The following is a 10,904-nucleotide window of genomic DNA, read 5'->3' as shown; positions in this document are numbered from 1 at the left end:
AAGTAGGGAAACAACAAAAAACGGAGACGTACGAAAGCACAGTTCGCAATAGGGGATCAAAAAAAATCTGGTTGTAGGAGTTCATCAGGCTTTTGTTTTCTTTTTTCATTGCTTAACCTAGATAGAACATTAGGCAGTATAATAGCAAGTGCTTGGTGGCGCAAACCACCGCCCCGCTCCAAAGGGGACGCTCATAACATCTGTCCAATAACCATCCATCCAGAAAAAGATTGATAGGACCCGATTTCTAACAGGCATAGGCGACTGTTCAAAGTAGATATAAAGGTAATAAGGAAGAGAGAAAAGATAAAGATGTAGGGAAAATGCAACCATGATAAGCATGTATAGATTACCTGACTAGCTCAAGAAGGCTGGGAGACTCTTTGTCATCATCCCTTCTAAGGAGATGACAATAATTGATCACCATCATCAGCTGAAATCTCAGCTCAAGTCGTGTGGTTCCCATAGCACTGCTCACAGATTTTACTTGCCGTGATAAGCACCATAGCAGCTGCACTCACTTTAGGCACACTGCATGCTGCGTTCTGTCTTCAAGCCTCTGAAATAAAGTAGAAACTTCAGTCGCACTTTTGCTATATCGGACCTTTGCGTAATATAATTTGTTCTCACACGTTATCACAAGAAAGCATCTATGCCCGGGGAATTGCACTTCCATCTTACAAAATAAGTAGAAGGTATTTCGAGAACGACATGACATTCACTTGGCAAATAGCATTTATTGTAGGTGTATTCGCTGCCCTAACAAAAGTTATGGTCGAGTTACTGCCTTCCGCGAAAGCAATCTTTGCATCAGCAAGTCAACTCGGCAGTAGATGCCGCAAGAGGCGTGTCGGCTGTGATAAGACAGAACCGATGTCGAATGCACAAGCTTTCTCGTTCGTGTAGATCTGTGAGCCGTTCGCCAGCTACCTTCGCTAATATAATTTTCAACAACATCACTGGATGATACCCGCTCTAACGAACATTTTTTTTAATGAACAGTTCTTGCGTATAGCTTTTTGTAAACACCCGAGGTGCTTGTCGACATTTAAACTTCGTGCCCGAGTGGCAAGTGACGCAGTGGTGCTCTACATCGTCGCTAGATGTCGCGCTTTGTGCGATTTGTTTAGCGTTTGCTTTACGTGCCATCTAGCGGTGCAGCTGTAAACCGCGGTTTTACTAACCACAGCGCGCCGCATTTAAATGTTGAAACATGTGTGAAACAACTTCGGAGTGCACAAGCCTCACAGTTATGGGCGTCTCATTGGTTCCCGCGCTCATTTGGGTATAGCGATTGCATGGTGTTAATGAGCGGTCATGCGCGTATGGTTGCGTGCACGTGACGGTGAGGTGAGCGCGAGCTCGAAGAGTACGACAGTAACACAAGGAGGAATGGATGCAGAGGGTAACCGCGATTAGTAAAGGAACGTCGGTGAACACAGACGCAGGTGCGAGAACAGAATCAATAAGTTTTGTTTCGTAGCTCTGAAACGCTCCTACTTGGAAATTTTTCGCGGGCGGTAATGATAGGTAAATCACTGCTTCTAACGTGACAATGCTTAACGTCGGTCAGTCCAGCGAACAAACGTGTTTCACGAACATGAAGGTCCTTTCTTTTATTACAGGCGGTGAGAAAAGTGAAAGCGCCCGTTTGCTTGGATTTTGGTGCGCGTTAAAGAACCCCAAGGGGTCCAAATTTCCGGAGTCTCCCATTACGGCGTGCCTCATAATCGGATCGTGGTTTTGGCTCGTAAAACTCCATAATTTAATTTTTTTAGGAAACGAAAATTTTGGGAGCTACTTACCTAATATGTATGCGTGTATTGCGATCTCACGATGTTCTAATTAACATGCTTTCATTATGTTCATTGTGGCAACAACGTTTACGAGGGCAGAACATTTCCAATTGCTACTACGTGCATTCACCGACCAAATGCTGAAAACGGCATGCATGAGACTGCCCATAACAAGTGACAAAACCAAAGAAACCAAAGAAATAAAACCAGCCAATCACAAAGGTTCTTTGTTAACGAAGTGGTTCAACAAACCCTATTACCTGATTTTGTACTTCCAAATGTGCTAAGTCGTGAGAGTTAATTCTGAGCCCTCCACTGTGGCATCTCACTAACCCGTCGTGCGTTCCTTTGGGAAAATGGCATAAATCAATCATCCAACAAATACACTGCGGAGATTGCTAGTGGCAGAGTCTGGGAAGCTCTGCAGATGCTAAAGCGTTTTGAACACTGTGATCAATATCGGCTTGTACGCGGACTAAAGGAACCTTAACGTATAGAAGAAATAGCGTAGGCGGCGTAGGCGAAATGACTTGGGGCACGAATTCACAATCTTTCCACTTTTTGCCATTGGCCAGCTGCCTTCGCTAATGTCGTTTATCGCATTCTGATTGGCTCACAGCTCCTCTTACGAACAGTTTTTCACGTCATAGCTTCTTTTATTTTTTGTGAATAAGCACCCAAAACTCACTCCTGCACATTAACTATAAAGTTCTTTAACTTTATGTCAGCTACTACTCAAACTGCAGTGCTGGGGGTAGTGTACGCCGAAGTATTCGACGAGCTCACCCGCTAGTATGCCCAGCAAAGAGCCGATATAGTTATAATGGCTTTATTTTAATTTAATTTTTTTTTGTGCAAGAAAGAGCTCCGCCAAGTTGAATCTCAAAGAGGACAACACGTACAATGCAGAAAAAAAGAAAAGGCGAGACAAGATCCCGCAGAACTTTCCCTGTGGGCAGAAAATAAGTCTGGAGGTAGCCCAGGGAAGGTGTGCGTGGTAGCGGCTCGTTCATTTCAAGGTCGAACGTGACGGGGTTCCTAGACGGTTAGCGCGTCTCAAGCGTGGGCGAGACGCCGGCACGGAGACGCTTGGGCAGAGTGCGCGGGATGAAAACAAATGTCGGCCTTGCGCAGGAAATTTCTGGGAAATGAAATAAAGGATAAAAGAGCCAGATGGAGGCGTTTCGAGCGTTTGCCTCGAACGGCTGCGGGGTAGCACGCTCCTTTTCACTAATGAAATGATTGACCGCGAGACAAAAAACTTGCCGATAAGGTTGTCACTGATTTAATTGACTTGATTCCATTAAAATATGTTGAACGTACTGGCAGTGTGAAGGAAAGGACCCCCAAGCTACAATTACTTCTGAAAAGGTGCGAAACGTTTGCCACAACGGGGCAGAAATTCCAGGAAATTTTGTCAGCCCGCCTGTTTTTTGAAAAGTTTCTGATCATGAAGTCAGGCACTTGCCGAAAATTCGTCTGGTGGAGATTAATCTTAGCGAAAGGTAAAACCAATGCCTATCGCATTATCTCATTCGTAAATATTAACTAGACTTGTTGGCACCCGTACAGAAGAAGCCTTGTGAACAAGGGCCCCCGTGCCGGTGGGGAAAGTTTGCGGTCGGCGTTGACTTCATCTTTGAACTTTCTGGTCATTTGAGAAGGGTCCTGTGCTCAACAAAAATAACGAATAACATTCGACATTACCAAAACGCAAGCTCATGCAAAGAAATAAATTAGACCGCATATATATAAATGTATATAACAAGTAGCTACATTGCTGAAGCTTTCTTAAGAAATAAAAAAAATGGCAGAATTGATTTCAATATACTTTGGCTGCTTCATGCTATTCGTCCATGGCACTGTTGAAAAGTATGATGTCACAGACCAAGGTTTGGCTTTTCTATCGTCACATTCTTGCGCGAGTGCGAACTCCGTGCCCATTAGAAACGAATTACAGTTGGAGGAGTTGGAACGATGACGCAATTTCTGCTAAATTCGGAATTCATACTCATACACGTTGTGTTGGTTGAATTATTTAAGTGTTACATTACGGTTCAAGTTTTCTGAAGACTTGTACGTGTAACAATGACCTTTGTTAACACGGCGCAAGGACATTACTAAATATATTTAAAGAGCGCTGAAGTCAATTATGGTTTACAGCTACGGCAAGGAAGTGCTGTAGCATCGAATGAATTGAATTCAGATAACTCAATCAAAGCGAATGCACTCGAGTCCGGTTACGTTGCCTCTGTACTTTAACCGCTTAATGAGAAGCATTTAACACACCGCGTCACCATCCGCATGCTCTATGGCAGTTTCGGTCCCATTCGCATGAATTCCAGAAGTGTTGAGCGTTTGACCAGCAAATGTAGCACTCTCATAATGGCTTAGTGGTGTTTCAAGGGCATCCTGCATGTTGCGGGCTCCTGCAGCGCGAATGAGCTCGGCGATGTCTCCGTAGCCTTTACTTTAAAAGCCCCTTTACGCTGATATTCGCGCAGAAGAATTCAGTGTACTGAAGTGGCGACATAAGCATATTTGAAAATGAGTTACAATTGTGTGAAAGCGCAAGATCACGAAAGGGAGCGACAAGTAATTTAGTCCGATATATGATTCTGCATGAAACGGGAAATAAAATAATTTTAGAAGGCACAGAAATGCGGAATAAGAACTACAGAATCTTCTGAGCACAAATACGAAACATTGCATAAGTAACTATGGACGATCGGTGGCACCGAAGAGCCAGCTTCCAGCGGTATAGAGCGGACTGTCCACACCTAGTGTACAAGAATTGTTCCTATTTTTGGCTTACATGATTTACAAAGCAATGAACTTCGTTCGACCTTGCATACAGCTTGCTGGAAAGCGCCTTCTTAAGCAGCCAACGATCGTGCGACTACATGAGCATCCGACATTCTGCCTCAAAAGCTTTCCTTGAGGTAATGCAGAGAGCTGCGCGTGAAGAAGAAACAAGACGCGGGCCCATTCATGGTGCTGACTGAGCGTACGGGGAACGCGGTAAGAGGCGCCGCTTGTTGGCTTCTTGCGCCGGCGGCAGTGCCTCCTGTTGCAAAGCGAGAGGACCCGAATGCAACTCAGCCCCAGGTGTGAGAGACGAACCTTCCGACAAGGTGGGGGGAGAGAGAGAAATGGCGGAGAGGCTACCCATCAGCTGGCTAGCGCTGCGTTCCGCAACCACCTCCTCCCCCTCTCGTCGTTTCGACGGAGGCAGGTGAGCGAGGCGAAATAGGGAGGGGGGGAGGGAGAGTTCATCCCTCGCACCCCGAAGCCGAAACCGGTTTCTGATTTCTTTGTGGCGGCATTCCTGAGCAGCTACAAGATGGACGTCGGTTGTGTACAGCAGGAAGCCAGGTCGGCGCCGCCGTAACGCTCTCCTTCATTGGACCGCGTAGTCACAAAGGGTGCCTCTCAACCAATGACGACGAGCGTTACACGCGCTCCGGATGCGAGGAAGGGGGGTGGCAAGGGGGTTGGGGGGTCTCTCGCCTGCCCTGCTCTGCGCTGCCTGCCGCGAGCGGTACCACGCAGCGGTCACGAAGGTGTCTCAGCCGCGCGACGCCGTCGTCCGACGAGGAAGCCCAGAAGGTTCGCCTACGGTTGGGCTCTAGTTGGCTTGTGTCAACGAGTGCGAGATACCCAGTGCACCTGTGTGTGAACACCGAGTGTCACTTCATAATCGTTTTCTGTGCCGTCTGCGTTCTATTTGGATTACAGCGCGTAAGCGAACCTTCGCCGTGATTGCGCCGTGCAAGGCTGGACCGGAACAAGGGTTCGTCGGCGAGTGCCCTCCATGGATTATCGAGGCGTCCGTGAGGGTGTGTGTGCGCCGCCGTCGTGACGCTTTGCGCCGCGAGGCGCGTTGCGGCGTTTTGAAAGTTCGACGCGCACGGATCGTGTTTCGACGATGGCCCACAACGCTTCGACAACGCCTATCTGTCGCTGCCGGGTCCTATACCTAGGTTCGGCCGTCCCTCACATCACTAAGGACGGCCTTCAGGGCATCCAGGAGCCCCTGCGCGAGCTTTACCCGGACCAGGGGCCTGTTTCTGCTCGAGGCATTGACTCGTGGCTCAGCGTTTGGAGCAACGGGCTCCTTCTGGAGAACGTCGATGAGTCCCTGCGTCAACACGTGCGTTTTTTCCCTATCGAAACGCTGCATTACTGTGCAGCCGTTCGCCATGTCGTGGTGCCTGGTTCGAGCGGCTCCGAACGCGTGGAGAAGTTCCTGCCACTGGACAGTCCGTTTGCGAGGCACGCAGGACCACAACAGCCACCCTTGTTCGCGTGCATATTGAGGAGGACCACGGGCATCAAGGTGCTCGAGTGCCATGCGTTCATCTGCAAGAAGGAGGCCGCGGCCAACGCTCTCGTACGTTGCTGCTTCCACGCGTACGCAGACTGTACGTACGCCAAGCAGTTGGAAGAGAACCCTTACGTGCTAGACGGGCCGCCACGGCGAGCTCAGTCTGTAGTCGGCCTGGACACCGTGCAGAAGGTCGAAGCATGGCGTCACCAGCAGGCCGACCCTTCCACCAGCAACGGCGTGCCGCACGCGAACGGTGGTTCCATCTTACTCGACGACGACACAGAAGACGACGAGGGAAACTACAAAGTCTGGACGGGGCCGGCTCCCAGAGAGCTCGTCTACATGGACACCAGCGGAACACTTAGGAGCGTCCAGTCAACGGCCACTGGGCCCAACAAGTCGTCTCGGCCTCGGCAGCTCGCCATTCCCTCTCGACCACCGCCGCCACCGTTGCCACCGCTTCCGCCTCCCGCCACGAGCAAGATGAACGGTCATAAGGAGAGCTCGAAGTCAAAGAAGAAATCGAAGTCCAAGTCCTCGTCCAATTCCTCCCCGCAGCAGCAGCAGCTCCCGACCATGCCACCTCCCCCTCACCTTAACGGGTACAGTGTTATATCGGGCTACAGCGGCAACCATCCACCGCCCCCCATGATGATTCACTCGGAGCGGATGCGCAGGCCTCCTGAGAGGCCCATGCTGTACAGCGCCGAGGAGCCCTCGTACATACCTGCCGTGCGAGCCATGAGCCCAACCGCTTCATACCAGCCGGGCATGTATCCCCACGAGCAGTACTTCATACAAAACTATAGCACGGCACCACGGCCTCACGGAGGCAAGCACAGGGGAAACGGCGAGCACCCGTCTTCCTCGAAGCCCGGCAAGGAGCACCGCCGCAGCAACGGCCACCATGATGACTCCGCGGGAGGGGACACCGAGTCTCCGTTCAACACGGGCATCTACCGCAGGAAAGGCCACCTAAACGAGCGCGCCTTTTCCTACTCCATCCGGCAGGAACACCGATCGAGGTCCAACAGCTTGGCTAACCTGCATTTTCTGAATGGCGGACCCGAAGGCAACGGTGATCCTGGACCTTCCGGCATAGACAAGAAGGACAGGGAGCTCGCTCAGCTCGTGGGCGACTTGGACTTAAGGGACAATGGTGGCTACGGAGGCCCGTCTCACAGGCCAGTAACGCCGGACACAAACTTTACCAGAAAGAAGGCTTCGTCCAAGAACTACGCTTGGTAAAAAAATAAAGTGGGACAATTTTGTTGGAGTTCCACATCAAGGCACGTTCTCCATCCATTCCTCGTGGAAGATTCGTGGACTGCGCACTCGACCGACGCAGATCCTGGTACACTACTGCTGGATGGATGCCATGATAAGCAGCCGCTCGGTGCTTGTGTGCGAAGTGCCACTGTGTCCTCAGCGTGTGCGTTTTTTTATTCGCTTGTGGTGCTTTTGTGTGACGTACTTTATCTGACAGAGTGGCACCGATCCTGGCTGAACACACAGAGGTGTGCAGATATGGATATACGCATGATTGGTGGATTGCACCTCACAGCCTTAAGGTGCCCTGGGGATTAAGTGTCATCGCTGGTGATCCTTCCTGTGGTACTGCCCACGGATTCTGCTGACTTGTTCCCGGGCTCCGAATGGACCAAGCCACAGGCTTAACACAATGCGCTGTGTTTTAATAGCAGTGGCTTTATTTTTGTGCGTGAACAAAATTCTGGTTCACGTGAAGGCGGTGCGAATGATGAAGACTGAGGAACACTTCGTTGAGCTTTTGTTATATTGTAACATCCGTCAGCCTGTTTTGTTCGTGTGTGTCTGGCCAACTGACCAACTTTCTAATACTGTGTGGATGTGCTAGTGATTCATGAAATAACCCTGAAAAATAGTAAGACACTTCCTTGAAACCAGACTGGTCACATTTCCTGACGCGTTATTCAGGGAACCAAGCAAATGCTGTGAACTAGATGGACCTTCAAGCGCATTGGCTGTTCATCGATTACTGACTGTTCAAGCTCGGAAGTGTAGGCTAAATTACCTAACAGTCATTGATAACGTAGCCATTGTTTGAAGGTGATCATAATTGCTTTCTCTTGCGTTTTATTTTCTTTGGCATCGAACGCATAGGAACGAACAGAAAGACACCGTGAACAATCTTAACGTTTTATTTCCGTCAGGAAACAATTAGAATGCAATTGTCCTTTGGAGTCCCACTGTAGTCGCGCTGGCTGATTTCGCAGTGATTCTGAGCTAGCATTGAGAGCTTCGCTCAAAGCTCGTGTGATCGCTTACAAATTGATTGCGATTTCATCTGATCAAGGTCGATCACTAGTCATTGGTGGAATGGCCCAACTAGCACTTAATTGAGAAGGATTTGTTTTGAAGGATGAAATATGCAGCATATTGATTGAAGAGCAAGTTGACGCTTAGATGCCCTTAGATATAAGAGTGCTCTCGGAGTGATGGCAACGAAAAGTCGGGTGAATGCGTACGCCTGAATCAGGAGGAGCTGGATAAGTTGAGACGAGGACTGGAAAGTTGTATAGAAGATCGACTGAACTGACGTCATGGGCCCCTAAAGAGGGGGGGGGGTGACACATGCAGCCATTTCGTTGGCTATTAGTAATAGGCTTTCTACAACATGTGTCATTGTAGAACTTTAGCAGTGTATTAACACTTATCGATGCATGTTCTAGTTTTATTTCGATAACCAGATTGCTATCTGTCTATTTTCGATGGTGTGAGTCATTGCCGTGGGTCCAAAACTGTGCATGTGGCTAAGAAGTATTATAACCAACCAGCATAAAACCACAAACGTCAACACTTTCTCAACAATTTAAGGCTATTCGTTTACAGGAATTATGGAATTCTAACAATATGCAATGCTTTCTTGTCGAGCTTTCTTATCAAGATGCGCAATCGACCGTTTTCAGTTATACATGTAGACAACAGCTAAGCTGAATACTGCCTCACCTTTAAGAAAAATGCTGGATGGCGGGATTCGCTAACTATCATTTTCCTCTGCACTGATTCGAACTCTTTCCTGGCCAATGTGGGCAACAGCACGCCTTACGAATTTTAAAGAACATTTGAAGAACTAAGAACACGACATGTGTTCCGTAACGCGATTTTAACGCCGCATTAACGATGTACTTCATGGCAAGCTTAGTTATTCGAATCGACAAAGGAACCATTAAAAACCAAGACGTAGGACCAGAAGGAGGCGCACACATACATACACACGTACATGCACACACACACAAACACGCACACACATACACACACACTAGTTGCATCTACGGCTGCCGCACGTTAGGACCGTAAGCTAGGCGACAGAACTATTTAAAAAAACGGAGGTTGTAAATGTTAAACAACCTTTGCTGGCACTAGCTGCAATGTGCTGAAACGTCAAATCAGGTCAACAATATCAGCTTCTCACGAAAAAACGCTCATTGACAGGGCGCCCTCGAGAGCAATACGTGTGCTGTTATAATTGGCCAACGCCGGTACTTATGAAGTCCTGGAGCATACTAAAGGCTTTGCGAATACGGGCCCTAAATTGTTATGCTCCTGACGGCCATTATAGGCGTTATTAAGAACAGCATGACGCACTCCCATGTCATGGTGCCGCTGACCTCGGCACAAGCTACTGCGACTGACAACATTCTGTTTTCTTCAGTCCTTTTCAGATGTTTTCCGAATTTCCTGCTTCTAACGACGTTTGCATCCGTAAACTTCAAGATATGTGACTCCAGAACGCGTTTCCACACTCCTTCCCACCAACTCAAGGGCACTTTTATTAGATTTTTTTTTCTTTCACATTTGTAATTTTACTCTTGGGTGCAACGTTCGAAACCGCGGATCCGTTCAAAATACGTGAGCCGACCATAAAACTTAGAAGATAAGGATTACGAGGTCGGCCAGAAAGCTAGAGCTTTTGCCAGGCTTCTTCCGGTTTCCGCACTAAAATAACCTTCAGCTCTACGGGCTTAAGGCCAGAAAGAGCCTGCGCAAGCGTCTTTACGACGGGTGACCCAGACCGTGGAATGCTAAAATGTCCGTGCTTTGAACATAGGAAAGCTAAATTTATCTCGGACTACAACTTGTACTTAAAGCCTGTGTTCACATCTACGGCTGCAGTGTTGAATGCCGAAGTCTTCTCCCTGTTCATATAGCTACGAAACGCGTTACTTGGCCGGTTCTGAAATTGCTGCTACTCAGAAAAAATACGTACTTCCAAAGTTAAACGACTGCGTCATTGTCAAACTGGGTAACAAAATGCGGTGAAATCATTCAAGGGTAACGAATTTTTGTCAGGCCTCGAAAGAATGGCACCGAGAAGCTCAGGGCTGCATCTCGTAATGTGGGTGATTGTAATTTTACGGACCAGTTTCAGCGCATCATTAGGCAATAAATGCTTATGCTTTCTTAACTGAATGCTTTCGTAGCCTACTGGCTATGTGATCCTTTCTTACCGAGCGCCTAGTTTTTTAACCTTAGGCACTCTATTCACTTCGAAAAGGCGTAAGTTGAAAATGCATGCCGCTTTATCAATTGAAGCAGGTTTTTCGTTGAGCACTATACGCAGGCAAGCCGTGGTTGTTTGCGGCAGTTATGACGAAGAAATTGTGCTTTTTTTTTGCCCAGCCACAGGGGCGCAGCCGTTTCCAACGTGTCATTATGCGAAACATACCGTGACAGCAAGTCTGTTTGAAAGGTTGTAGGTTTAAGCACGCACTGTCATTTATTATACCTTTTTATGT

General features: G+C 48.2%; 1 protein-coding gene across 1 annotated transcript; it reads left to right on the top strand.

Annotated features, from left to right (window-relative positions):
• The first annotated feature begins 5,289 nt into the window (after nt 1-5,289).
• LOC142585077 (uncharacterized) lies at nt 5,290-10,578 on the top strand. The gene has a single exon (XM_075695566.1). It carries the CDS (start codon nt 5,725-5,727, stop codon nt 7,372-7,374), a length of 1,650 nt encoding a protein of 549 aa, XP_075551681.1. The 5' UTR covers nt 5,290-5,724; the 3' UTR covers nt 7,375-10,578.
• The last annotated feature ends 326 nt before the right edge of the window (nt 10,579-10,904 follow it).

Source organism: Dermacentor variabilis, chromosome 6, assembly GCF_050947875.1.
Source record: "Dermacentor variabilis isolate Ectoservices chromosome 6, ASM5094787v1, whole genome shotgun sequence".
Classification (NCBI taxonomy): domain Eukaryota; kingdom Metazoa; phylum Arthropoda; class Arachnida; order Ixodida; family Ixodidae; genus Dermacentor; species Dermacentor variabilis.
This window is presented reverse-complemented; position numbering and strand designations above follow the sequence as displayed.